General features: G+C 43.6%; 1 protein-coding gene across 5 annotated transcripts in view; it reads right to left on the bottom strand.

The window, feature by feature from the left end:
- WDR37 (WD repeat domain 37) overlaps positions 1-26,824 on the bottom strand; it is a 238,826-nt gene that overhangs the window by 26,880 nt on the left and 185,122 nt on the right. For all 5 annotated transcript variants that reach the window (XM_078782006.1, XM_078782007.1, XM_078782008.1 and 2 more), the window contains 2 exons: positions 25,809-25,945; positions 23,347-23,587 (listed from right to left, as the gene is read on the bottom strand). In XM_078782006.1, the coding sequence (XP_078638132.1) occupies positions 23,347-23,587; positions 25,809-25,945 (378 nt within the window). The remainder of the gene's footprint in view (positions 1-23,346; positions 23,588-25,808; positions 25,946-26,824) is intronic.

Raw genomic sequence — 26,824 nt, 5'->3', positions numbered from 1 at the left:
TTGTTTTATGCTAATTATCTCAAATTGCCCAATGCTGACAAGTCCAGTAAAAATATTTTTCAAATTGGTGGTTTTGGGAAGCAAAATCCACCAAAAAAATTAATAAAAAATACTTAAGATGCCAAAACGAGGTAGAGCGAAGCAGCTGCCAGACTAAATTGCTCGTCTTGCCTTCTTTGGGAGGGTATTCTGGGTCTTCCTGGCCTTTTCTCGTCTTGGACCAAGCCACTTTCTTTCAGACATTGAAGTGTACCTCACACCGTTGCAGGAGATTTTCACAGATTTTCTGCTATTTTAATCATAGTGTGCCCTGCTTCTCACAGATATTGGATCTTCACACTCTGTTCTGTTGAAAGTTGCCTCCTTGGCACCATTCTGAACCCACTCGTAGACTTTCAAGCAAGGGAACAAGTGGATGAAAACTAATTTCACATATTCACTAATCTGCAAATATTATTATTGGCTTCTTGTCAATTCACATTGATGGAACTGGGGTTGATTTACCTCATTAATTTATTATTATTTACTGCACAAAAAATCCACAAACTCTTTCATGCAGGAAGAAAATGCTTGCAGTGCTGGAGGCAGGGAGCAGGAGATTGTGGAGCATGTTGTATGCATTGTATGTGTAGGAGATGAATGCAGACCAGCGTGTAGAAGCTGAAAGGAACATGTAACGGATATCTATCTCTTTCCACTCAACGCATATCTGCTCACATCGACTTTAGACCTTAACTAAACAATGTACTCCAAAATAACTAGGTTTACTTTTATGTGAGGATCTCTCCTTTACCCCCACGGAACCCAAAACACACAAAAAACACACACAAAAAACACACACAAAAAACACACACACACACACACACACACACACACAAAAAACACACACACACACACACACACACACACACACACACACACACACACACACACACACACACACACACACACACACACACACACACACACACACACACACACACACACACACACACACACCTCTCTACAAAACATTTCCCTTGTGAACCTTTCACATTGCATGGCATTTATTTTTTCATCTTTGGGGACACAGCTGCACAGGGACATTATAAAGAACTCACTAATAGGCCTTTGTTCAAAACGTGCACTTTTTGATGCATTTGAAAGAAAAACTCCCGATGTCAGTGCTCACCGCCCACCATAACCCGCATCACATATGTCAACAGCAGGAGGTGTTCGGCTGCCACCAATCCTATACATCTTCTGCTGCACGTGTATGCATTTAAAGCAGTTCCCTTGGTTTGATAAAGGACCTAAATCAATAAAACCGAGCAGCATCCTCGGCCTCATCTCATCCAGAACACACTGCCATGGGCAGACATTCCCATCCTGCACAGACGAGGTCTGCAAACAGACCTCACCCATCGACATCTCACACAGCGATGAGCGATGTGATGTGCTTGGAAAGCATGTCCAATGTCTATGCCAAAAATACAGGACAAAGAATAAAATCCAACTGGACAAGAATAAAAGTTTTAAATAATAAAATTACTTAAATTAATGCAGAAATCCTTATGCTGAAAATTTTTACAAAACCTTTTTGATTTGAGAACTGAAAAGGAAAAATCTTCACCAATCTCGTGGTTCTGCACATTCATTTTCAGCATAGTTAAACAAAGGTGAATGAAGATGATGCTCGCCATTCAAACGTCAAAACTTGCCAAAAGCGAGTCTATCATCACTCAGAGGCCATCGAGAGTCAAATAGAATGGTTTTCACCCCTCCGCCCAAATTGGGCTAAGGGGTATTGTCGTCACGGGCATCGTCCGGGTTGAGTAGAGGAAGGTTCATGGGCACGCGACAATTTTCAATATGGCCGCCACGGCAGCCATCTTGAAATTGGTTTCCGTCAATTTCAAGCAGAACGGCTTGTCTGATTAAATCCATTTTTGCAGTGTGTTGGGGTTGAGTAGAGGAGGGTTCCTTTCGAAAATGGGCGCGCTGCGATTTTCAATATGGCCGCCACGGCAGCCATCTTGAAATTGGTTTCCGTCAATTTCAAGCAGAACGGCTTGTCCGATTAAATTCATTTTTGCAGTGTGTGTTGGGGTTGAGTAGAGGAAGGTTCCTTTCGAAAATGGGCGCGCTGCGATTTTCAATATGACCGCCACGGCAGCCATCTTGAAATTGGTTTCCGTCAATTTCAAGCAGAACGGCTTGTCTGATTAAATCCATTTTTGCAGTGTGTGTTGGGGTTGAGTAGAGGAAGGTTCCTTTCGAAAATGGGCGTGCTGCGATTTTAAATATGGCCGCCACGGCAGCCATCTTGAAATTGGTTTCCACCATGCATGGGCTGAAGGGTTACGCCCGCTTTGTGGTGCTATTTATTCAAAACTGCATTCTCTCGAATTTCACAAGGAGCCCCGCCCCCCGCCCCATGCTAATGAGGTGAAAATTACATGGCATTTCCAAAAACATAGCCAACGGCCTTTCTTGACGGTGCAATACACGCCATCGCTGAAATGAGTGATGGATGACGATGAAGGGAATTCAGTGAAGGAATGGTTAGAGTTTCTGAATATCATGAACTCAAACTTGGGTGATGCAATGTGGATGTTTATTAACACGGAGAACTTGAAATTAATCACATGATAGGGCAAGTAAAAGAGTGTACAGTTGTGAAATTTGCCACCTCTTCCACCGAAGGTGGACGGAAGTTATGTACTCACCCTTGTTACTTGCGAAATTGAAGATTCGCAAGTATATTGGTTGGCCTGGTCTGTTACTCTGTGTATGTATGTATGTATGTATGTATGTATGTATGTATGTATGTACGTACGTCAATCGCCTGCAGGTCACTCTGATCTTCACGAAACTTAACCACCTGGTAGAGGTATTGACAAACTCCAAGCCTATTATTTGAGGTAAATAGGTCAAAAGGTATAAAGGTAAAAGGCCAACGTTACATAAATCGTCATTTTCCATCCGATTGATTTGATATCTATACACATTAAATCCCTGACATTCACAGGGGGGAGTTCTTGAAAAATGCTGCAAATCGTGTACCGGCGAATGTCGGGGTTTTGCTTCAATGAGGAAAAGGGGATAGGTTCACGAAGGCTAGTGATTCAGAAGGGAAAATTTAAAAGTTGAAGAAAACGATTACACATAATTACAGTTTCATTAAAAATGCTTACAAAAAATAATAATAATACAATGTAACCAACGTCAAAGGGCGAGCTGACTTTTGCCGTGAGTGCCATGTTGCTTTATCAAAAATGACAATTTGTTTTGCTTCGGTTTTGCGTGGTCCCCAAAGCATGTCTTGATCCCAGGAAATACTTTCCGTTTTAACTGATTGGAGTTTAAGCTTGCAGGAAGATACGGTATTCTGTATTATCTTACGAAGATAAACGTTGAGTTTAAACTGCAGAATATTAAACGTCCATATGTATGTATGTGCACAACGGTGTGACTGTGCAGGATGCGACACATCCACTATTGTAGGATGTGACGCATCCTTCAATGGTGTGACTGCCCCATATACAGACTTGGCATTTAATATGGAATTTTTTTTTCTTGACTTGGGTTTACTTTCTGAACTCGGTATATCAATCTGGTGAGTTTCTTTTACGCTTCGGTGATTTATTTGTTAAAAGAACCATGTCACTGATTGTCTGTCGCAGCAAGAAGTCAATAACAGGATTATATCACAGGTGGCGTGACAAAATGTACGGACAGGTACATTTGACGATTGGCTTCACAATCGGGTATATAAGGGTTGTTGCGTTCTGTATTAGTGGAAAACAACTGCTGCACGTCTACAAAAGTTATTGCCGCTTCCCCTGGAGATGGTCCGTCAACTCGACAATGCTGTTTGTCATTTAGTGATGGCTTTACGAAATTCTGGCATGAAACAGTGTGCTATTGCTTGGCAGTATGGCATCACTCAAGGTCAGGTGTCAAATATCCTGAAACGAAATGCTCAGAAGGGTATCCCTACTCCAATACCGAGGCCAGGATGTCCCTGCAGAACCACAAGGAGGGATGATCGCCAGCTGCACCGGTTAGTCCGCAATAGCCGTACCAAGTCAGCTAATCGGCTTAGGGCTGAGTGGCAGCAACTGACAAATGTGCCTGTATCCAGAAGGCGAGTCAACCAACGACTGGTTCAAGCAGGCTATCGTGCCAGGCGTCACCTGAGAAAGCCACGTCTGACCAGACAACACCGCCAGCGCCGATTGCAGTGGGCCAGAGAGCTCCGTCAATGGCAGCCAGGACACTGGAATCACATGATCTTCAGTGACGAGTCTAGATTTCTGGTCTATCGTCAAGATGGCCGCGTCTGAGTGCGCAGACAAGTGCATGAAGCCTACAACGAAGATTGTATAGTGCCAAGAGTCCAAGCTAGAGGTGGTGGGGTGACCGTTTGGGCTGCTTTTCATGCAGGGGACAAAACTGACCTGGTTGTTCTGAATGGAAACCTGAACCAGTTCAAGCACAGGGCTATTCTGGAAGAAACATTGCTTCCATTTGTTCGTGCAGCCTTTCGAGGAAACTTTGTCTTCCAGGATGACAATGCACGGCCTCATCGTGCTCGCATGATCCAGCACTTTCTTGCTGACCGTGGTGTAGAGCATATGGAGTGGCCTGCCATGTCCCCGGATATGAATCCGATAGAGAACTTGTGGGCAGAATTAACGGTTCAAATCAACAACTTGGACCAGCAGCCTGCCTCTGTGCGTGAATTGCAGCAGTCTATTGTAACTGCATGGCAAGCGATTCCTGTCCAAACCTTGGCAAATCTCGTGAACTGCATGCCTCAACGTGTACGTGCTCTCCTGAATGCTCGTGGGGGTTACACGAAGTACTGAACTGTAATTTTACTGTCCGTAATCGCAGTCGTAGTTTAACTTTTGTTTTTGTTAAAAAAAATTTTGGCTAATGTGCAAAATAAAGAGATACTTCTGGAAAACGCACAGAAGTTTAACACAGTACTGTCCATGAATTGAGTTCGATATCAGTTTACATCACTTTCAAGGATCAATTTATTTGCTTTGAAATGTCAAATGTGGTTTTTGTTTCTTTTAAAGGTCACCTTAACAAAATCTAGAATAATTTCAACATAATTCCAATGAACTTTTGGTTCTAAGTCATCTTGAAAAGTAAGTTCACCCCCACAAAAAAAATATTCCATATTAAATGCCAAGTCTGTATATATATGTATATATATATGCAGTCATGCGAAAAAGTAAGTTCACCCCATGTAAAGTTTTGACTTTTTAAACATATTTCAACATACAGTTATTTGATCTTCATTTCAACAATATTGATAGACAAAGGTGATATAATATAACAAATATCATGAAACATTTACATTTTGTAGTCCATTGTATAATCTAAATAAACATAAATGCAAATTTTGCATGTGGAAAAAGTAAGTGCACCCCATGAAATGTTTTTAAAATCTTTTTAACATATGTGGACATATCAATATTTGATCTTCATTTAAACAGTAGATCTATAGATAAAGGTGATCTAATTGAACAAAAAACAATGCAAAATTGATTGCAATAATTTATTCAACAAAAAATTAACAGAGATGCCATTTCCTTCTGTGGAAAAAGTAAGTGCACCCTTGGCTCTAATAGGTGGTATTGCCCCCTTTGGCAGAAACAACCTCAAGTCGGCGTTTCTTATAACTGCCTACCAGTCTCTGACATCGACTGGAAGAAATTTTTGCCCACTCCTCCATGCAGAATTCTTTCAGCTGTGCGATGTTTGAGGGGTTTCTTGCATGCACAGCTCGTTTCAAATCCCCCCACAACATCTCGATGGGATTTAGATCCGGGCCTTGACTTGGCCATTCCAGAACCCTCCATTTCTTTCTTTTCAGCCATTCCTTGGTGGATTGTCTCCCCTACTGACCTCTCTGAACTGCCATACTCTCTGAACTCTCTGAACAGATGGCTGCCATACCACGTGACCTATGACATCACAACATAAAAAAAACATTCTACATGGGTGTCACACCTACCCTGAAAGTTTCGTCTCAATCAGACACGTGCTTTCTGAGAAAAACGAGGTTTAGCCCATACGGACGGAGAGACAACCCGAAAATAATGCTTCCTGCCACCTTCAGGGGCAGAGGCATTAAAAAAAAAAACGCAAATAGCTATATTTTTGGAGTACGTAATCAATTAATTAATGAATTACTTAATTATTATCGATTTAATTAAGTACTTATTTATTTCCTTTTTCATCTGGGCAATATCTCTGGCACCTTTTGGGCTAAGAGGCTGATATGTGGACATGACAATGACCAAGTGATTTGTCTGTAAAGGGTATTTTTGATTAATTGATTAATCAATTAATCAATTAATTATTTATTAATCAAATATAATCGATTAATTATTTAATTCCTTTGATTAATTGATTATTTAATTGTAATTACGCAATTAATCAATCAATTATTATACACCGCTCCCTCCCAACTTTGTTTCCATGTGCTGCCCACTCCACCTCCCTGTCCTGAAAACACTACGCCTCTCAGTATCCTCAAATACCAGCCCTCTCCCTATCCTCAAAACACTAGCCCTCTCCCTATCCTCAAAACACTAGCCCTCTCCCTATCCTCAAAACACTAGCCCTCTCCCTATCCTCAAAACACTAGCCCTCGCTCTCCCTATCCTCAAAACACTAGCCCTCTCCCTATCCTCAAAACACTAGCCCTCTCCCTATCCTCAAAACACTAGCCCTCTCCCTGTCTCCTTACCCCGTCACCCTGTCCCATTACCAATTACCCATTACCTCTCCAAGTTAATACTATAACAAGTGCAAACAGCAGCGATATTTAAATATTGCTTATTGCAAAAAACATTTTGCATTTGCACATTTAAATTGCAAGTCTGACTCGCAACGACCGGATTCATTCATATAGCTCCAAATTAAAAGCTCTGGTTTTGGCCCATTATTGTGGATTCAATAAGTATTGCTGTTCAATGAACCAACATAACTAAAATATTACGATTATACCACAAATGCTCCCGCAGGACTCATCAGGGTGCTTGACCCACCCGTAGAAATGCCGTGCCTCAGTCATGCTCACACTAATGATTTGTACAACTGTAAGGAGGCTTGCCATGTCAAAATGAGGATTACAAACATAGCGGCAATACCCCTGGTGCTCACCTGGTAGAATAAGCAGTATACTACATTGACTACATGTATTTAAAACCAATTTCAATGGTTGCTAGAAGACAGGGCAGCATGTAGAATCATACTAACGTAATCATAAGACTTTAAACAAACAAACAAAAAAATACCTATTTTGGGGGGCAACTCCTACCCCCCTCCCTTCCTGTATACCTCCTCAGCCCCCAATTTTGTAATGCCTTTAACAAACATTGGTACATCACGGGTGATGAAAGTTGTGATGAAGTTTCATTGAAATTGTGTATGTAGTTTCAGAGAAAAGAGCAAATACCTATTTTGCGGGACAACCCCCCAGTAGACCCCTCACGGCCCGTTTTTTTTTTAATGCTGTGAACAAACTTTGGTACAACACGGGTGATGAAGGTTGTGGTTAAGTTTAATCGAAAGCATGTGTGTAGTTTCAGAGTGAAAAGCAAATTCCTTTTGGGGGGGGGGGGGGGGGGAGTCAAACTTGGATGCACTCTGACCCCCAGTAGACCCCCTTTAACCCCCTCTATTAAATGCCGTGAACAAACTTTGGTCACAACACAACAAATATCATTTGTGCCAAATTTGGTCGCAATCTCTTCAGCGGTTTTGGAGAAGAAGTTTCAAGTGTTTACGGACGGACAGACTTACAGACGGAGGACGCGCCATCGTATAAGCTTACCTAAACTTCGTTCCAGGTGAGATAAAATAGCAGAAAATATACAATAAATATTCAAATAAAAATTTCCCTCAAAACAGCTGTTTGCCAAATGCATGGCAAGATGGCATCGGTATAATATCACAAGGATGAACGATGAACGAGGCGTACCATCCACAAGCATTAACTGGTGTACGTTAAATATCCCACGGTGTCTTTCAGGAAGAGTCGACAAATTATCGCCAGAATCCTGAACAAAATGCATTAAGAGTTATCTCTCTGCCCTAACCTGGTGTTGGCTTAGTGGTTAGGGTGCCGGCTTGGGATCCTAGGATCCTGGGCTCGAATCCCGATCGATCGCTGAATTAACGCCAGGGGGGTCGACTCAGCCTGTCATCCTTCCGAGGTCGGCAAATTGAGTACCAGCTTGCTGGGATGAATGATCCCGGTGTGTACCCCGATTTAGAATAGGTACACCATATCCCTGCGTGTCGTAAGAGGCGACTAAGGGTTGGCGTCAGGAAGGGCATCCGGCCATAAAAACATTGCCTCAAATAGGGAACCATGATTGTCATGGGGCCCGCAAGGCTAACCCTCGCTCCAGCGGGGAAAATGGCCTGAAAAATGATCATTCATTCATTTATTCTCTGCCCTAACCTACAGCAGTCACTACATCCGTTGCATAACCAAAGCCCTTAGAGAATGGTACACACCTGCGGGCTGACCTTGTAATCGACTTCCGGTCCAATAATTATTTTCTGAGTGGTTTCCATCCTTTTCCTTAAGCCTGGTGTTGGGTTAACGGTTAAAGGTGGCTGCCTTAAGATCTTAGGGTCTTGAGTTTGATGATGAGCATTTACACATCCAGACCCCCATTCAAGGCTGCTGTTGATGTAAACCTTTGCACACTTGCATGACTATGTACATGGACAAAGAGCCTTTTAGCTGGTGGTTCACTGCAATGCCATGCATATATCCATGTCTCTGCTCGACCCTCAAATTGCCAAATGTCCTGTCCCTCGCAGAGATGCGGTCAAGAGTGAAAATTTCGTATAAATTGTGCAAGGAGCCAGATCTAACCATGACCCTAACAAGACCTAGCCAAATGAGAGATCCTGACCCTAACAAGACCAAGCAAAATGAGAGATGCTGACCCTAACAAGACCAAGCAAAATGAGAGATGCTGACCCTAACAAGACCAAGCAAAATGAGAGATGCTGACCCTAACAAGACCAAGCAAAATGAGAGATGCTGACCCTAACAAGACCAAGCAAAATGAGAGATGCTGACCCTAACAAGACCAAGCAAAATGAGAGATGCTGACCCTAACAAGACCAAGCAAAATGAGAGATGCTGACCCTAACAAGACCAAGCAAAATGAGAGATGCTGACCCTAACAAGACCAAGCAAAATGAGAGATGCTGACCCTAACAAGACCAAGCAAAATGAGAGATGCTGACCCTAACAAGACCAAGCAAAATGAGAGATGCTGACCCTAACAAGACCAAGCAAAATGAGAGATGCTGACCCTAACAAGACCAAGCAAAATGAGAGATGCTGACCCTAACAAGACCAAGCAAAATGAGAGATGCTGACCCTAACAAGACCAAGCAAAATGAGAGATGCTGACCCTAACAAGACCAAGCAAAATGAGAGATGCTGACCCTAACAAGACCAAGCAAAATGAGAGATGCTGACCCTAACAAGACCAAGCAAAATGAGAGATGCTGACCCTAACAAGACCAAGCAAAATGAGAGATGCTGACCCTAACAAGACCAAGCAAAATGAGAGTTCCCAGCCCAAGTCTAACCCTGACCGCAACCCTGACCCTAAGGTTTATTATAGACAGACACTATTGGTGCAATGTAAGAACCCACAAGTTTTCAAATGCGGATATTAAGGCTCATGGAAGAGCAAAATGAGATAAAGTAGAAGCTTACCATGTTTATACTGGGGTCATGCTGTGGATACACTTGAAACATTGAAGACTAACATATTATATATATATATATATACACACACACACACACACACACACACACACACACACACACACACACACACACACACACACACACACACACACACACACACACACACACACACACACACACACACACACACACACACACACACACACACACACACACTGCATTCAGAAAGTATTCAGACCCCTTCACTTTTTTCACATTTTGTTATGTTGCAGCCTTATGCTGAAATCGTTTAAATTCATTTTTTCCCTCATCAATCTGCACTCAATACCCCATAATGACAAAGAGAAAACAGGATTTTAGAAAGTTTTGCAAATTTATTAAAAAGAAAAAACTGAATTTTTCCTCAAATTAATCCCAAATAATTTTATTTGACATCAATTCTATTTTTTGGGGGAACCTCATCATGAATAACACTCGATCCAAAATACCAATGGCTATCTGGCCTACAGGCCTGAGGGACGGACAGATGGACACTATGGGCCCACCAGAAAAACTACAGGTCCCAAATATTTGAATCAAAAACCAGAAAACTGCAATGCTACAGGCCTTAGGCCCACAAGAAAACCAAGATGGCGGCCATATTATTTAGTCTGCGTGCCATGGGCATTATGGGTGAAGTCAAGCGACAAATGTGGATGGGGTCTGACAGGTGTCTGACCAATGGTGCACATTTCAAAAATCGACCCCCAACAAGAACCACAACAACAACAACCACGCGGAGCTATTGTAGACCTGGGACACGTCACAGGTAAAAAATGGGAATTACACAAAATTGTTGAATTTAAATTAACAATTTTTTAACACAACATATTATTCACTCAAAAACACAGAAAAGTATCATGAAATTGTAAACAGCAGCATTTATTTCAAGTTAATCTGCTACTCCTCATCTTTCTAAATGAGAAAATGTATAAAAACCAAAGCAAAAAAGTTGGGAAAAACTTTGGAGAATATTTGAAAATAAAAAGGTTTGGGGCACTTGCGTGAACAGCAGCACTTTCTTCAGTATGTCTACACTCTGCATCTTATCAAAATAAAATACGCAATTCAGTGTCTATGTCTGGCTGACCGCGATACATTCGGTCATTACTCGTTACTTATCCAATCTCAAACCAAATTTGACAGGAGGAGTCAGGGTCATGCAATGGAGGTTGTAGTGACTTCATCCCCCGACCCCCATCCCCAGTGGAGATTTCCACCTTGGATGCACACCATGTGAAGGCTTATCATGGTGTGTTTCCAAGTCCACTTCTAATAACAAAAGTATTACCAACAAAAATGATAATAGCATAATGTTAACGTTGTTACAAAACAATATCCCCAAACCCCAAAGGGTTTTTGTGACATGCAATATTGACTCCCTTCCACCGACATCCTTAAGGAAGTAAATTTTATGATAGGAAAATTAAAATATATATAAACCACAAACAAGTATGATTATGACTTTTTAAACAGACGCTACTGCTGTTCAACACTAAACTGAAATAAATTTGGAGGAATTGGCATTCTATTCATTCATCCTTGAGGCATTCTATGCTTATCGCATCCATCACAGATGAACGGACGGACCTGAGCCGAAACTAATAATAACATGAGGAATAAAACACCTTGGACCACACGGCATATCAGCTCTCACAAATTCAAGCAATTTCTCCTACCAACACTCAAGAATTCCCAAAATTTGGAAAGTAGGCAAAATCATTACCCTCTTTAAACCAAACAAAGATCCCACCAAAGGTGCCTCCTACAGACCTATCACATTACTTTGCACACCCTCAAAAGGTACAGAACGCCTAATACTTACACTCACAAACCCTCACATCCCTCTCTCACACACCAACACGGATTCAGACCAAACCACTCCACCACCACATTCTCCTCACAACCCCGACACAAAACACCTTTGAAATTCAACAAAAGAAAACCATGAAAACACACTATTCTCACCACAGTAGATATCAGCAAAGCATTTGACACATTCACAAACAATATACTCAAAACAAACATGCACAACAACATCAAACGCTGGCTGGCCAACCATCCATCATGAAAACAGTCATTCATAATTTCTAACAACGGTCATCACACACACGATACTTTCCAAATAGAATCCCTCAAGGCTCATTCCAGTCCCCACACTCTTTAATCTGTTCATACACAACTTTCAACCACCCGAAAACATACAAATAGCCTCATATGCCGATGATATAACCATCACCTCTACTCATAGCAACATCAACACTGCCACAGCACAACTTCAACCCTTCCTCAGCACCCTCCAAACCTGGCTCACTATCAAGACTAAAAGTATCACCCTCAAAATCAACTATCACTCTTCTAACAAATTACACCAAGAAACATAGCGCTGCACCACTCATGACACTGAACAACATCCCGAGCCGACACACACAACAAACAAAAATACTAAGCGTCACTTTTAAAACATCCATGTCATTCTGACATCACATCTCAAACATTCATAAACATGCACACACAGGCTGAACACACTTAGGGCACTCACAGGCACCGACTTCGGACATCACAAAGAAACAACATCACTAACATATACAACTAGAAAGGCACTCAGTAGAGAGCATACCTCCACCTGGTTGGCCATATCACTCAATGGTGAAGAATCACTTAATAAATTCTACTAGCTGGATCCGGATCTTTACCAAAATTGAATCGATTCTTCCTTGTCACACACACAATCTGTCCACCAAGTTTCGTCCAAATCCATCCACAACTTTGACATATCCTGCTATGTATCGTTTTTAGCCCTTTCTCCCAATGGTGAAGAATCACTTAAAAATTAAATAATTCTCATATTCGAATACATATTCAGATCTCCACCAAAATCTAATCTAATCGTCCTTGTCAGACACCAAACCGGCCCACCAAGTGTTGTCCCAATCCGTCCACAACTTTTTGAGATATCCGGCTATGTATCGTTTTTGGCCCTATCTCCCAATGGCGAAGAATCACTTTTTTAACATTCTAGTAGCCGGATCTGAGACCGGATCTTCTCCAAAATCTAATCATTTCGTCCTTGTCACATACAAAACAAAGCCCATCTCTGCGAAATTTCGTCCGAATCCGTCCACAACTTTGAGATATTTTGTTCACAAACAAACAAACAAACGGACAAACAGACAGGGGTGAAAACATAATCTCCATCCACCTTTGATGAGGGATATCTGGTAGTGGAGGTAAACAGTACATTAGATCAATCATCATCTATGCCAGCTCATATTGGGCCACTAGCCTATCAAACACACATCTCAACACCCTGCAGACCATCCAAAACAAAGCTCTTCACATCATCACAGGTTGTACATTAACAATATCCATCGAGCACCGACACACACAAGTAGAAATGATAAAAATCAAAGACCACTCAGACATGAGAGGTGCACAGTTCCTTGCAATGGCAAATGCAAACCCTAATCACCTATGCCACTACATGTACAACCACCCACAGGCCCCGAGACACATTAAAACAAAACCACAAATACACTACAGTGACATCCTTTGCAACATCCCCCCCACCAAACAACAGAAACTACAGAAAACACATCTACACCCACATCACCATAATTAACACAATAAACAACCTGGGCCAAAACAGTATCTTGGGCACAAACCCCCACCCATCTGATGACACAGAGAAACTACTCTCCAGGTCTGATCATGTTCACCTTTCACGCATTCGCTGTGGACACCACCCACAACTTTTACACTACAAACATAGACTCGATGACACCACTGACAACACCTGCAACCACTGTCAGGCCACTCCACACACAATAAAACATATCATGGAAAACGGAGTGGTCCTGGCTCCATGGACGGAAGAGCACAACATCTTGGATGTGAGGGATATCTGGGTCATTCCTGTGAGATTGATAAGCTATCTCCGTGCTGCTGGTCTATTCAACCACAACTGACCAGGGCAACACAACATGACCCTTCCTGCCGCTTCTGTGGGCATTTGGTGTACTAATTGTTAAAAACGGTCCAAAATCCTTCGATTGTTGGTCTTTTGTCTTGAAAACCAGCAACCGTTTGGTCATCAAGCTGCCTAGAATTACAAGAAAAAAAGTTAATATTAATATCAGCCATATCGGTGCCATCATCAGCCGATGCCGATGACCTGAAAATGTGCCAGATATCGGCCGATATATCGGCTCGGCCAAAATATTGGTCTATTGCTACTTTATAGCGGCCTTTGGTGGCCTCAAAACGGACATTGAATCTAAGGTGTGGTAGCTTGTAACCGTGCCCAGATTCTGAAGCACCTACAACCAAAATTTGGGGCCTCTGGGTGCGACAGTTTGGACGCAAACAACAGTTTTCCGGACTTTTTTTCTATACTCTTAATGCTAATGATTTCAAACTTGGTACATAGTTTCCTAATGATAAGTTACAGATCAAGTTCGAACTTCACGACGTTTCGATCATTTTTGACAAAGTTATGGCACTTTGAACTTTGGTAAGTTACCCAACAGTTTTCCGGATGAATGACTGCGGTCGGGGACATGTATTGCAGCGCAATACTCAGAATGCTTGTTTTTCAAGATATTCCGCTCACAAGGTTCAGACATACATGGCGTCAGACATACATGGTGGCGGCCATCTTGAATATTGATGTGGGTTGCACCCACACACCAAATTAGAATTCGGTCCTTCACTTACGCACGCACGCATGCACGCACGGACAGACACACGGACGGAGGGGAAAACCATAGTCCCCCTTTCGCTCCGCGGTGTGACGGGGGACAAAAATGGATTATCTGAACTCGAAAACATGGAAAAAGTGGTATTACACTTAGATATACGATCAGTAGAAGCTGAGATATTGTCCGTTTCGTACCTATTGGTGGCCATTTTGAAGTTTGCAGCTACCGGCCACCAGGGGGGTGCGCCAACTTGTAGTCAGTGGTTTTTGAAAATCCCGTGCCCGGCCCAAACATCGTGCCAAATTTGAAAAAGGTGTCACAAAGTGCACGATTCCGACATGTTCCTCCCCCGCTAATTAGGATTTACTTTATGGTGGAAAAAAAAAAAAAAAAAAAAATTGCTCGTGATCGAAGAAGGTAGTCGGAATCGAATTCTGTAGTGGTGACTTGTGGCTATGAAAGGCACAGGTTCGAATACCACATTGTTGAAGATTCATTTATCCGTTATAGTGACATCTTGAGTTCAATGCAATCCAAGTGAAGATAAAATTTTCTCAGTGCCGGGCACTCAACTGTGAACTGTTAGAAAGCCAAGCATGGACTACGTTTTCCATCATTGGCTGACCGACCAGGATTACCTGCTCAGACATACGACGTCATAACTTGTAAGAGGCCGTTTGTCAACATCCGTGTGGTGTTTTCGGAAGCCCTTTTGATGTGTAGGACACACACACACACACACACACACACACACACACACACACACACACACACACACACACACACACACACACACACACACACACACACACACACACACACACACACACACACACACACACACACACACCTTAACTGGTGCATGAAAAGCATCCTCACATTCACAGATACTGAAGATTAATAATTCCTTTCCTTTCAACATAAACCGATAGCAAGTCATTTATCTACGAATATTTTCTCTTTCCAGGTTTACACCACTGGCAAAGTTCTCGTTACCACAAACATCGTGTCTCAACTAAGTGTTTCACTTGACACCACCTCCCCCATTAGACTTTCAACGTTGAGGCTCATACTGGAGTTTCACCAGTGAGCAGTTTGTCGGAATTTGTATTCAAATCCATCTGGATCAACAACTACAACAACAACAACAACATGCATTTTAAGGCCATTTTCCCTGCTAGAGCGGGGGTTAGCCTTGCAGTCCCCATGACAATCTTCTCCATTTTGCCCTATTTCCTGCATCTCTCCTTGTTAACCCCCTTGCGCGCATTTCTTCTTCCACCATCGTTAGCCAAGTCTTTCTCGGTCTTTCCTGTCCTCTACTTCCTTCTACATCAATTTCCATCACTCTTCTCAACCAGTCACTTTCATCCTTCCTCAACACATGACCAAACCATCTCAACCTGTTCCTCTTCACAGCATCAATCACATGCTCTATTCCCATCATCTTTCGCAACTCATCATTTGTCTTCCTCTCAACGATACTCCGCACATCCACCGAACCATTCACATTTCCACCCTTTCCAGCCTTCGTTGCTGCTCGACGTTCATTACCCATGTCTCGCTCCCATAAATCATAACACTTCTCACACATGCAGCATACACCTTTCCCTTCAGCTTCAACGACGCTCCCCTCCTCGTCAGCATGCCACTCAGTTCCAGAAACTTCTTCCATCTGGATCATTAGCAACAAACATTCATTGACACGAGGACAAACAGGGCAGATGTGGAGAAGGATAGAAGTTGGAGGAATGGGGTCAACACAAACTACCGAGGCAGTTGGCCGATTGTGGGGTGGAGGAGGGCAAGAGGGAACCGCACATGTTGGTCTGCGGCATAAAGCCTCGTTGATCGATGTGGGCGAGATAGCTCCGGAAGGACGGTGCGCAATGTGTGTGCCTATGATACAAACGGCGGCGCAAGATTTGCAGGAGTGACAAATGTGGATGGTCGAAATATACACGAGCGGCAGCAGGGGAGCAAAAACGACCCATGGAAGGTTGTCTTGTGTCAGAGTGGGAGAGATAAATGGGAGATCGAGAGGGATGGGTTCAAATTCGTGAGGGATACAAAACCAACTCAAATGCACGCTTGAGTACATGTTTATATGGTTTCTCAGACAAAAGAGGACAAGAGATTGGGAGAGGGGAATTTGTAAGTATGGACACACACATGTTTTGTTCCACATTGCTTGAAACTTGAAAAACAGCAAGAGATAATGAAAACAACTATCAATGAAATGAAACGAAAAAGCTGCAAATCGTAATCTTGATTGCAATATAAAACAAGATTGAAACCTATTGAAAACGTTTTGTTAACCTGTACAGCAAAGTGTGTACTGGCGTCTGAGCTGTCTGGCCTGGTTTCAAATGTCGGCCCAGCTATCAATGTTTGTGCCATCCATCAGACGGATGTTAAACTTGGCGTCCCATTTGCCAGCAATAGCCGTCGGTGGGCTTTAAAGATCCCATAGTGTGTTTCACAAAGAGTGTGCGCGAGTTATCAGAGGCACCCTGAATAAATTACCTGCCCTGGCTACGAGTAAGAAGACAATGTTATTAAACAACCCAAGCCAGTGCATCCAAACCACCAACTATTAACCCTTGAACTGCTTCGGCAGCACCGACGTTCTGTCAAGAGTATGATACATTGATGATGAACAAGAAGATGGTGACGATGGCAAACTGCTGCAACGAACCAACACAAGTTTGCGTCACAATAGTCTCGCACAAGTTCAATATTTTTTTTTTGTTACAGTTCAATTAGAAAAAACAAAATAAATCACAAACATGCATCAAAAGCACACGTGCAGAAAGCAAGATTTTAAATGGGTGCAATTAACTCGCAAAGGTACCCAAAATAACAATTCGACAAAAAAAAACGCACCACGTCAGCACCAGAAAGCGAGCGCACGCATAGTCCAGCCGACAGGAATGCCAATTTGGACACAAAATGAGCGCTCACATCACAGAAGCACAACATCTCATGTCGAGGTACGTGTTGTTTATAAACGAGCGGCATCACGATCCGATTCACATCAAAACCCAAACCTCTTGTAATTCAAATGCTCGAATACATTACGTAGGCAATCAGATGGCTATATTTCAATAGGGAAGTTTAAGATGTATCTTTTCAAAATAACATCAAAAACTACAGCCAGAGACAGAAAGACGGTTTGAAAGGATTTATAACTTGAAACTTTTAACAAGCTGGCACAGTTGTTTTAGATTTTAAGGACTAATTAGGATAAAAAGTTGTACTTTACAACTCGAGACACCGACTTCAATGTGAACCTCCGACTTTGCATTCCTTTAAACCATTATAATGTGGGTTTTTGAGAAAGAGTATTAAAAGATGAGAAAGACGAGGAGGCCAAGTAATAACACACACAATGATTTGAGGATTTAGAAATGAACCCCAGATCGTTAAAAAATAAAAAATATGGATCCACAGAGGAATCAGGGAACTACAGGCCTGCAGTTTTACTTAGGTTGTGCAGAAGCAGTAAGTACCGTTAATCAGGGATCACACAGGGAATCACCAAAATTAATGTATTTAAACTAATTAAAGGGAGTCAGCATGGATTTACTACTAATTTCGTGTTGAAAAAAATCTATTTGAGTTCTATGAAACAGTTTCTGATTGGGTTGATTAGGTAAAGGCGGTGGACATAATATATATAGATCTAGACGTCCAGTAGGCATTTGATACGTTACCAGGTAGGAGGTTGTTAGCAAAGGTGTGGACTTGCAGAAAGAAAAAGAAAGAAACAAAGGGAGTGGCTGGTCAGGTAATCAACTGGTTTGAAAACTAGCTTAGTGATGGGAAGCAAAAAATGGTTGGGAGTGGGAGGATGTAAGTAGTGAGGCACCTCAAGGATCATTTATTGGACTGTTATTATTGCAATTTACATCAGCGATATGTATTGTGGGGTTGAGAGTTAGCTTTCTAAATTTGCAGATGATGCAAAGCTTGGAAGTAAGGTAGACAGCACAGAGTGTGAGAGGGATGGAGAGGGATGGAGAGGGATTGGCTAATGCAGTTTATAAACATAAAGAAATGGAAACTAGGTCCTGGGGTAAAGAAATGTAAGCATGTCACACAGGCAATCTTGGAGCATGTCAAACAGGAGAAGGATCTGGGGTGATAATAGATACAGGTGGTAAGCAGACAGCAGAATGCCAGGCAGCGATAAGTAAAGCAAACAAGGTTTTAGCTTGATAATTATAGGGTGTAACGGTTGCCGCTGAGCACACACAATCGCCTTACACCTGCCGAAGACGCAACCAGGGAGCGATCACTGTACCGGGCTCGCCCAGACCGCCCGGAGACGCTCAGTCTCGCCTTTCCCGGGCATGTCCAGACTCGCCTTTCCCGGGCTCACCCAGACCGCCCGGAGACGCCCAGTCTCGCCTTTCCCGGGCATGTCCAGGCCTGCCTTTCCCGGGCTCGCCCAGACCGCCCGGAGACGCTCAGTCTCGCCTTTCCCGGGCATGTCCAGACTTGCCTCTCCCGGGCTCACCCAGGCACGCCCACTCTCGCCGTGTTTGATTGTATATATATACTGCTACCCGATAAACGGGCTTTCCAGAGTGTGCTGGGTTCTGTACGAATAAACAAGCTTTGAACTCAACCAAATGGCCTCGTTCTCTCGCCGTCCACGACTCCTAAACTGGTGACCTCGTCTACCCCCGAACGGATTCGGGGGTTGCAAACGAACACGGCAGTTTCGATCGCGCTGCCGGAGTTTTGGAACCGACGAGCGGCCATGTGGTTCGCGCACCGTGCTCGGCTCCTCCTCTACGACCGGAGGGGCGAGCCCGCTCCAGGACCCTCCAAAGGAACGCAGTTACGCAATGTGGGTGGCACTGCTGCTCATCTCTTGCACGCGCTCTGACGTTCGCGGCACAGCTGCTTCGTTACCTTCGCGCGCACTGCTGTTCGTCACCTTCGCACACCTTCACTCTACAACTACAGCCGCAACTACTTCTCCGACCCTGCATCCTCGGGAGGCCCGCGAGGAACCTCGGCAGCCTCCCCCGAGGCCTTGACCAGCCCCTCGGTTGGCTCAACCGCTTTTCGCATGCACCGAGGCCGAGCGCTGCTCGAGCCTTCTCGGCACTGCACCCGCGAACTGCAACCTCGGGAGGCCCGCGAGGAACCTCGGCAGCCTCCCCCGAGGACTTGACCAGCCCCTCGGTCGGCTCAAACCCGGTCCTACGTCCCCCCAGCGCTTCGCACAGCGGAGTACGTCACGGCAAGGCCGCCCCCCGGCCACAGTTCCCCCCGCTCGACCACCCACCACCACACCGGACCCCCCCCCACGACCCTCCAGGGGTCGCTTCGGCCGGATCATTAGGACCCCCCTTAAATTGACCCTGCCGGTGCAAGTCGATTCTGGGGGGGGCGCGTGTAGCGGTTGCCGCTGAGCACACACAATCGCCTTACACCTGCCGAAGACGCAACCAGGGAGCGATCACTGTACCGGGCTCGCCCAGACCGCCCGGAGACGCTCAGTCTCGCCTTTCCCGGGCATGTCCAGACTCGCCTTTCCCGGGCTCGCCCAGACCGCCCGGAGACGCCCAGTCTCGCCTTTCCCGGGCATGTCCAGACTTGCCTTTCCCGGGCTCGCCCAGACCGCCCGGAGACGCTCAGTCTCGCCTTTCCCGGGCATGTCCAGACTTGCCTCTCCCGGGCTCGCCCAGGCACGCCCACTCTCGCCGTGTTTGATTGGATATATATACTGCAACCCGATAAACGGGCTTTACAGAGTGTGCTGGGTTCTGTACGAATAAACAAGCTTTGAACTCAACCAAATGGCCTCGTTCTCTCGCCGTCCACGACTCCTAAAAGGGGATAATTCGTAAGGGGATACATTATAGAGATGTCTCGGATTATTAATGGAAATTATAATTATGAAATTATAAAGTGGCTCAAGGAGACGTGACATCATACATTAAAAAGGAAGTGATTACAACTGAATCTCAGAGATGTCTAAGACTATGAAGGGTAATAGTAGTTTACCCAGCCTTCAGGTGGATTTTGTATATGAAATATTTACTGAGTAAGGTATATGCTGGCTATACTGCAGTAAAACCTGACAGATGGACCTGATGTGCTTCTGTGTAAGAGGCAGGTAAATCCCAGGATGCTACTTTACCAAACACCCGCTCCCTACGGCAGAGTAATACCCCTCACTTTGGTAGGGTCATTCAAGAACTTGCACGATGCGACGTGAACATAAGGTAGCCACTGATGAAATTCAGGAATACTGGACACTCCACTGCCACCCCCCCCCCCCGCCCCCCCCCACACAAAAATATCTTCTTCTTTTTTTTTTTAACTGATGAAGACAATGGCTCTATGTTTATCATGAGATGTACATGGATATTAGCCGGAATGGTAGGTAGCTTGGGCATGGATCGGTGTAATGATTGCAATGAGGTATAAGGAATTTGAAGCCGGAATCCCAGCATCCTGAACTAAGTGATGATTACCCTTACTTTTTGCATATTCAGGTGCATATGGCTGCCGAAACAGTTTCTTGGCTATTTGGCACAATGATGGACGGGTCACCATTCCGTCGCAGGATGCGCGAATGGCTCTCATTCATCCCAGTAAGCTGGTGCTCATTTTGCCGACGTCTGGTGGATGGCAGGCTGAGTCAATCCTCCTGGTGTTAATTCAACGGCATGACAGGGGCTTGAACTCAGGACCTTGCGATCTTAAGCCAGCAACCTTAACCATTAAGCCAACACAAGGCTCCCTGAACTAAGTACTGACATAGAAACTTCAAACAGCCCAAATGTTTGTACTAATGCAAAAATCATGAAAAAAACGTTACAAATTGGTAGACAACGGTAATTTATCAAACAAAAAGTAAAGTTGGTTGCAAAAACAGACGACCAGAAACAAAATGCCCCAAGTACAACGTGAGGGTAATGCTTCTACAACATCCCTGAAATTTATATCAGCACGCCATTCAGAGACTACAACTGAACGACAAATGTTTTTGTAAATGGGGAAAGAGAAGAACTAAACAGGACGGCAATTGTAATGATGGTCAACATCATGAAGGACTCACGAACAGTCATCAAAATGAAAAACACAATCGTGAAGGATTTACAAACGTCATTGTAATGACAGACTAGATTGTCCGCAAGCAGGAAAACCATAAATATGAAAAATAAAATGGGGAAAAAACCAATCGGACATATATCTGTTGCTGGCAGAAAATATGTCATTACTCCATAAATATATATAATGTTTTGACAGTAGGATAAGGACGAATGAAGATGAGAAAAAGAGAAAGAAAAGAAAGTCCTTCGGTCTTTTTTCAAAACGTACAGAATCTTCTAGAAGCTGTCATCACGGCCTATTTGCAGAAATCATTATTGCCATGTGTGCTGCAGATGAAATGATTAAAATGTTTGAGTGGTCGTCCTTCCACGCGTTAGAAGTTCACCTAATGGTATCCAAGGTCTACTATTGGACTGGCTCTCAGATTTATTGCATGCTCTCACAAGAAGCAGGTTGATTTGGATGGCATTCTCCCGTGCGCTGTACTTCAAGAAGCTGCATCCCTCAAGGTCACGTTATAAAACCAATACTGATCTTGGTCGACATCAATAAGGAGGAAAGTTCATCATCACTCCACTGGACAGGTTGTGGAAGCATCTTTTTCTGCAGATCTTAAGTAAATTAGCAAATGATCAAAAACCTGGAACATGTCTTTTAATGTAGTAGGAGTCACACAATTTCATTTGTCCCTCAATAAGCACTGGCTGGAAGTCTCCTAATTTTCTTCTGTGATCAGTTTCTGGGAGAGGTATCGTCTCTGAAGCTCTTGGATCTCACCATCAGCGATAGCCTGTCTTGGGCTGATCACACCTCCAAAGCCAGCCTCCACCACAGAATGTCCCACAGGGCCAAGTCCAACGTTGGCTGTAATAATATACAAGGCCTTTTATCAGTGTCATGGAATACAATTCCCTGCTGTGGACTTCTGCTGGTGCTTCCCATCTTTCCACTTCACTCCCCCCTCACCACCCCTCCATAATTCTTCCCCATCAATCCCACAAGGCGTTTGAATCCAAAGCCTCTACATCATTGGAATCTCAGGATAGGAGGCAGAGGCTCTGGGTCTACATCTTGCTCATTGCAAGAAAGTTGGTGGCTTTGCCATCTACAGACTTGGCATTTAATATGGAATATTTTTTTTGTGGGGGTGAACTTACTTTTCAAGATGTCTTAGAACCAAAAGTTCATTGGAATTATGTTGGAATTATTCTAGATTTTGTTAATGTGACCTTTAAAAGAAACAAAACCACATTTGACATTTCGAAACAAATAAATTGATCCTTGAAAGTGATGTAAACTGATATCGAACTCAATTCATGGACAGTAGTGTTAAACATCTGTACGTTTTCCAGAAGTATCTCTTTATTTTGCACATTAGCCAAAAAATTTTTAAACAAAAACAAAAGTTAAATTACGACTGGGATTACGGACAGTAAAATTACAGTTCAGTACTTCGTGTAACCCCCACGAGCATTCAGGAGAGCACGTACACGTTGAGGCATGCTGTTCACGAGATTTGCCAAGGTTTGGACAGGAATCGCTTGCCATGCAGTTACAATAGCCTGCTGCAATTCATGCACAGAGGCAGGCTGCTGGTCCAAGTTGTCCAAGTTAATTCTGCCATGCTGGTCCATGCCAACATCTAATACAAAATACATTTTTATACTCTTCGTGACATCAATTCTCCCAAGGCCTTCAGAGAGACAGTGAATCTACCAACAACATGAATGTTGAATGAAATTTTCAGGGGATTATAAGGGAATAAGGCCTTACCGGTGAGCGGATGGAGCAGTTCTGATGTCTCAGCATCGTAGACATTGGCGGTGCGATCCCAAGATGCCGTGACGAGTTGCTTCCCACCGACCAGCCAGTCGGCGGCGATGATAACCCCCTGATGACCCTTGAGAGTGGCAAGCGGGATTCGCACGGTCACCGCATCGTTCACCCCATCAGGTTCAGTCAGAGGTTCGCCCTCATCCTTATCTGAAGCATCAACTTCATCTTCCCCCGGCGGCTGCACATCATGAAAAAAGTCAAGGCAGGCATGCAAATTAAAATTGTCACATGATCGATAGAGTAGACAACTTTTAAAGCCTTGCCAATGTAAGAGCAGGGAAAGTAAACTTCAAGGCAACAAAAATGTTATTTTCAATACCAGTATACCCGCTGACTACGGGAGTGGCAGGAAGGGTCATTCCTCTTTGGAGTATATAGATTACAGACGATCTATGGTCGGGTCTCAAGAACATTAGGTGTGTTCGTTTACCAAGTTTCTTGTGGAGAGATCGCCAAGTGGTTTAAGCATTTGAGCAAGCATTCCATTCAAAACCGTTAAGGAATGGCTAGCTTGGCAAGCGCTAGCTAGCTGCTTGGTAAAGGAGCACAACCAGGGCTTCTCCCTTGCAGTTTCGCATGAAACAGCAGGAGCGAGTTTCAAAAGTTCGCGACGAAAAATGCCACGGTAGCGGCAGAAAGGGCCATGTTATTGACCCAACATTTGTGGGTTATATAGAGTACAGTAGATCTTCGCTCAGTTCTGGAAGTAAACCTTACTTCACAGAAGTCGGGATTCCTCGACATTTCTTAATTTAGTGTTATAAAGAGCATTGGCGACTGTTAAAAAAGTTAAGCATACGTGTTTGTGGTGTATAATATTTTTACTTCCTGCCATTGCTCCGACAGAAACGCCATTACAACTATAAGCTATTTACTGTATACACATTATCACTGCAGGAAAAACACCTTGGGGAAGTGGGACATTGTTCGTATTAATATTGTTTTGTAATAACATTAACAATATGCGATTATCATTAATTTTGTTATTAAAAGCGTCTTTGGAAAAACGCCACGATAAATCTTCTTTGGAAATACGCCACGATAAAGCTAATTTAACATTTATATACACCTCAACGTGCAACCCCATTGACGGTAATGGCGGGCAAACTCGCTCGGTGGGGGGGGGGGGGGGGGGGGCGGAGAAAATGAATGCGCTACATCCTTCATTGTGTAAACCTTAGTCATCCTGTCAAGTTTGGTTGAGATTGGATAAGTAACGACAGAATGAATTGGCGTCAAAAATTCATCAGACAGACACCAAATGGCGTATTTTAGTATGATGATAAAAAGAAAATGCAATAGATTCATTATTATTTGCAGCAGTTAAATTCCATTTGTAGATACACTGCTGAAAGATGATCAATAGGTAATTGCACCTGCCTATTGTGGCAAGGAGGTTGGCAGGATATCTCAGAGATAGCATGCCCACCTTTTAGCTGTCCAGTCTGGATCCCTGACAGGACATTTGACTCATCTTCCCCAACTACGACTACTGGTTAAGCAATGGTAAACCACCCAGTGCATTATCTTGCAATGGGTGTGCATTGGCAGTACAACTTTCTTTGGAAAGGGTATGGATTCTTCTCTGGACGGTAGTAAAACGGGACAATCATTATGAAACATGTCGAAAGGCCCAGATCAATGGTGAAATGTTCCAGTAACTCAACCAAAACATATATAAACAGGGAAATGTATCAGGAAATATGGATGGAGGAGGTGGCCGTTGGGCCCATTAAGACTGTGCTGTATACACACCCACTACTTGTACCTACTGTGATACAAGTTGGAATTGTACTTCACACACAAACCAAGGATATTGGCCAAGGGACTGGCACACAGCGGCCAGGTTTTCTAAAAAAATACCAGGGGGTCTTTAATATCTACTAAACGCCGATGAGACAGCGGTTCACAGCCAGAGTTCAAACGACAGTGTGCTCTGAGAAACAGTGCCCCCGCTGGCACTGCACCAGAAAGGCAATCTTTACTTCAGTCTGAACCCACTTTGAAACCCAACAATGATGAACAAGCCAGCAACTGAGACATCCAAAACTCAGATGTAGAAAGAAACATGATAGCTAGAGGTGGTAAGGCTATGTCAAAGACAACTAAATGTCTTTTTTTTATTAGCAGGATGTGTAATAAAAACAGTATTGTTACCATGGTGTCCGAAAACACCACAGGAACTTGAATTCCTCAAAAAGAAAAAGGAATTATAATGAATTTTCACAGTTCTTGGTGCCAAAGCTCTCATTTATCAGAGATGGCCACACATCATCGGAAATGCCATACAAGTGCAAGGTCCAAAAGTCTGTAAAGACGAACCAATCATCCACACTTGCTCGGTCGCTCACCAAGCCAACCCATTTTGTTGCAAACGGAGGCAAAGCAAACAAACCAACCTCAGCCCGCAAAAGTCCCGAGGCCGAGGAGTCGGGGACCCTCATGTGAACGGCACCCAAGTTTGAATCGACGCAGCTCTGCGAGAGCGGCAGCTGCACGACATAACGCCAGACGTGCGCAGAGTGGTCTCCTGAAGCTGGCACACAGGATGAGACATTAACTAAATTAGTGACAACAACGGACATCTCCATTCGTTCAATAATTCATTACAATGGGAATAATGTGAGATAAGTTGATGTTGACACCTATCTATTTCCCCAAACAACAGGTTGGTCTGTTGGTGTTCCCATCTATATACCTGGCTCATGATGTCTGGAACCCAAATTCAAATCTCATATGCCATGACTTTGTCCATCGTCTACTAATTTCCTTACAATTCATCAAAATGTACATTGATGCCCAATAATGTCCTTGTGCCGAATGCCGCACATGCACAAGCTCTTCCGTGAGTCTTTAATCACTGCAAAAATAATTACAATACATACATATACATAATACACACATACACACAACATAAAGTTCACCCTTCAGAAAGTGCCATATTATCCACAATCGAGAAACTTATAAGGTACCAGATGAAGCTCCGAAAGCCATTTGGCAAAACTAGCAGAAATTGGAAAGTGCTCTGGGAATCTTTTTCACAGCCAGATAATGTTTTCATTCCCCCCACCCCCCTTCACCTGCCCCTCCTACCACCCACTCAACCATTTTGTTCCATACATTCCTTTTCCCTCCCCTCCTCTTACCCTTCCCAACCCTCTTATTGCTTCCACTACCCCCGACTGCTTACCAAACTCTACACTCCCGTATTCCTCCCTACCTTCGCTTCCTTTCCACAAATTTATGTTTTCAATTTACCAATAAGACAAAGTTTAAATGAATAAAGGGAGGCTTTAAATGAGGATGGTCTGGGTTCCAGTGCTGTGAGGGGGAAAGAAAGGAAGTACGACAAGGACACCTGGTGTCTTTGTGTGTGCAAACAAGCCATGCAGAATTCGAAATAACGATAACGTGT

This window comes from Myxine glutinosa, chromosome 7 (assembly GCF_964187855.1).
Source record: "Myxine glutinosa chromosome 7, kmMyxGlut1.1, whole genome shotgun sequence".
Classification (NCBI taxonomy): domain Eukaryota; kingdom Metazoa; phylum Chordata; class Myxini; order Myxiniformes; family Myxinidae; genus Myxine; species Myxine glutinosa.
This window is presented reverse-complemented; position numbering and strand designations above follow the sequence as displayed.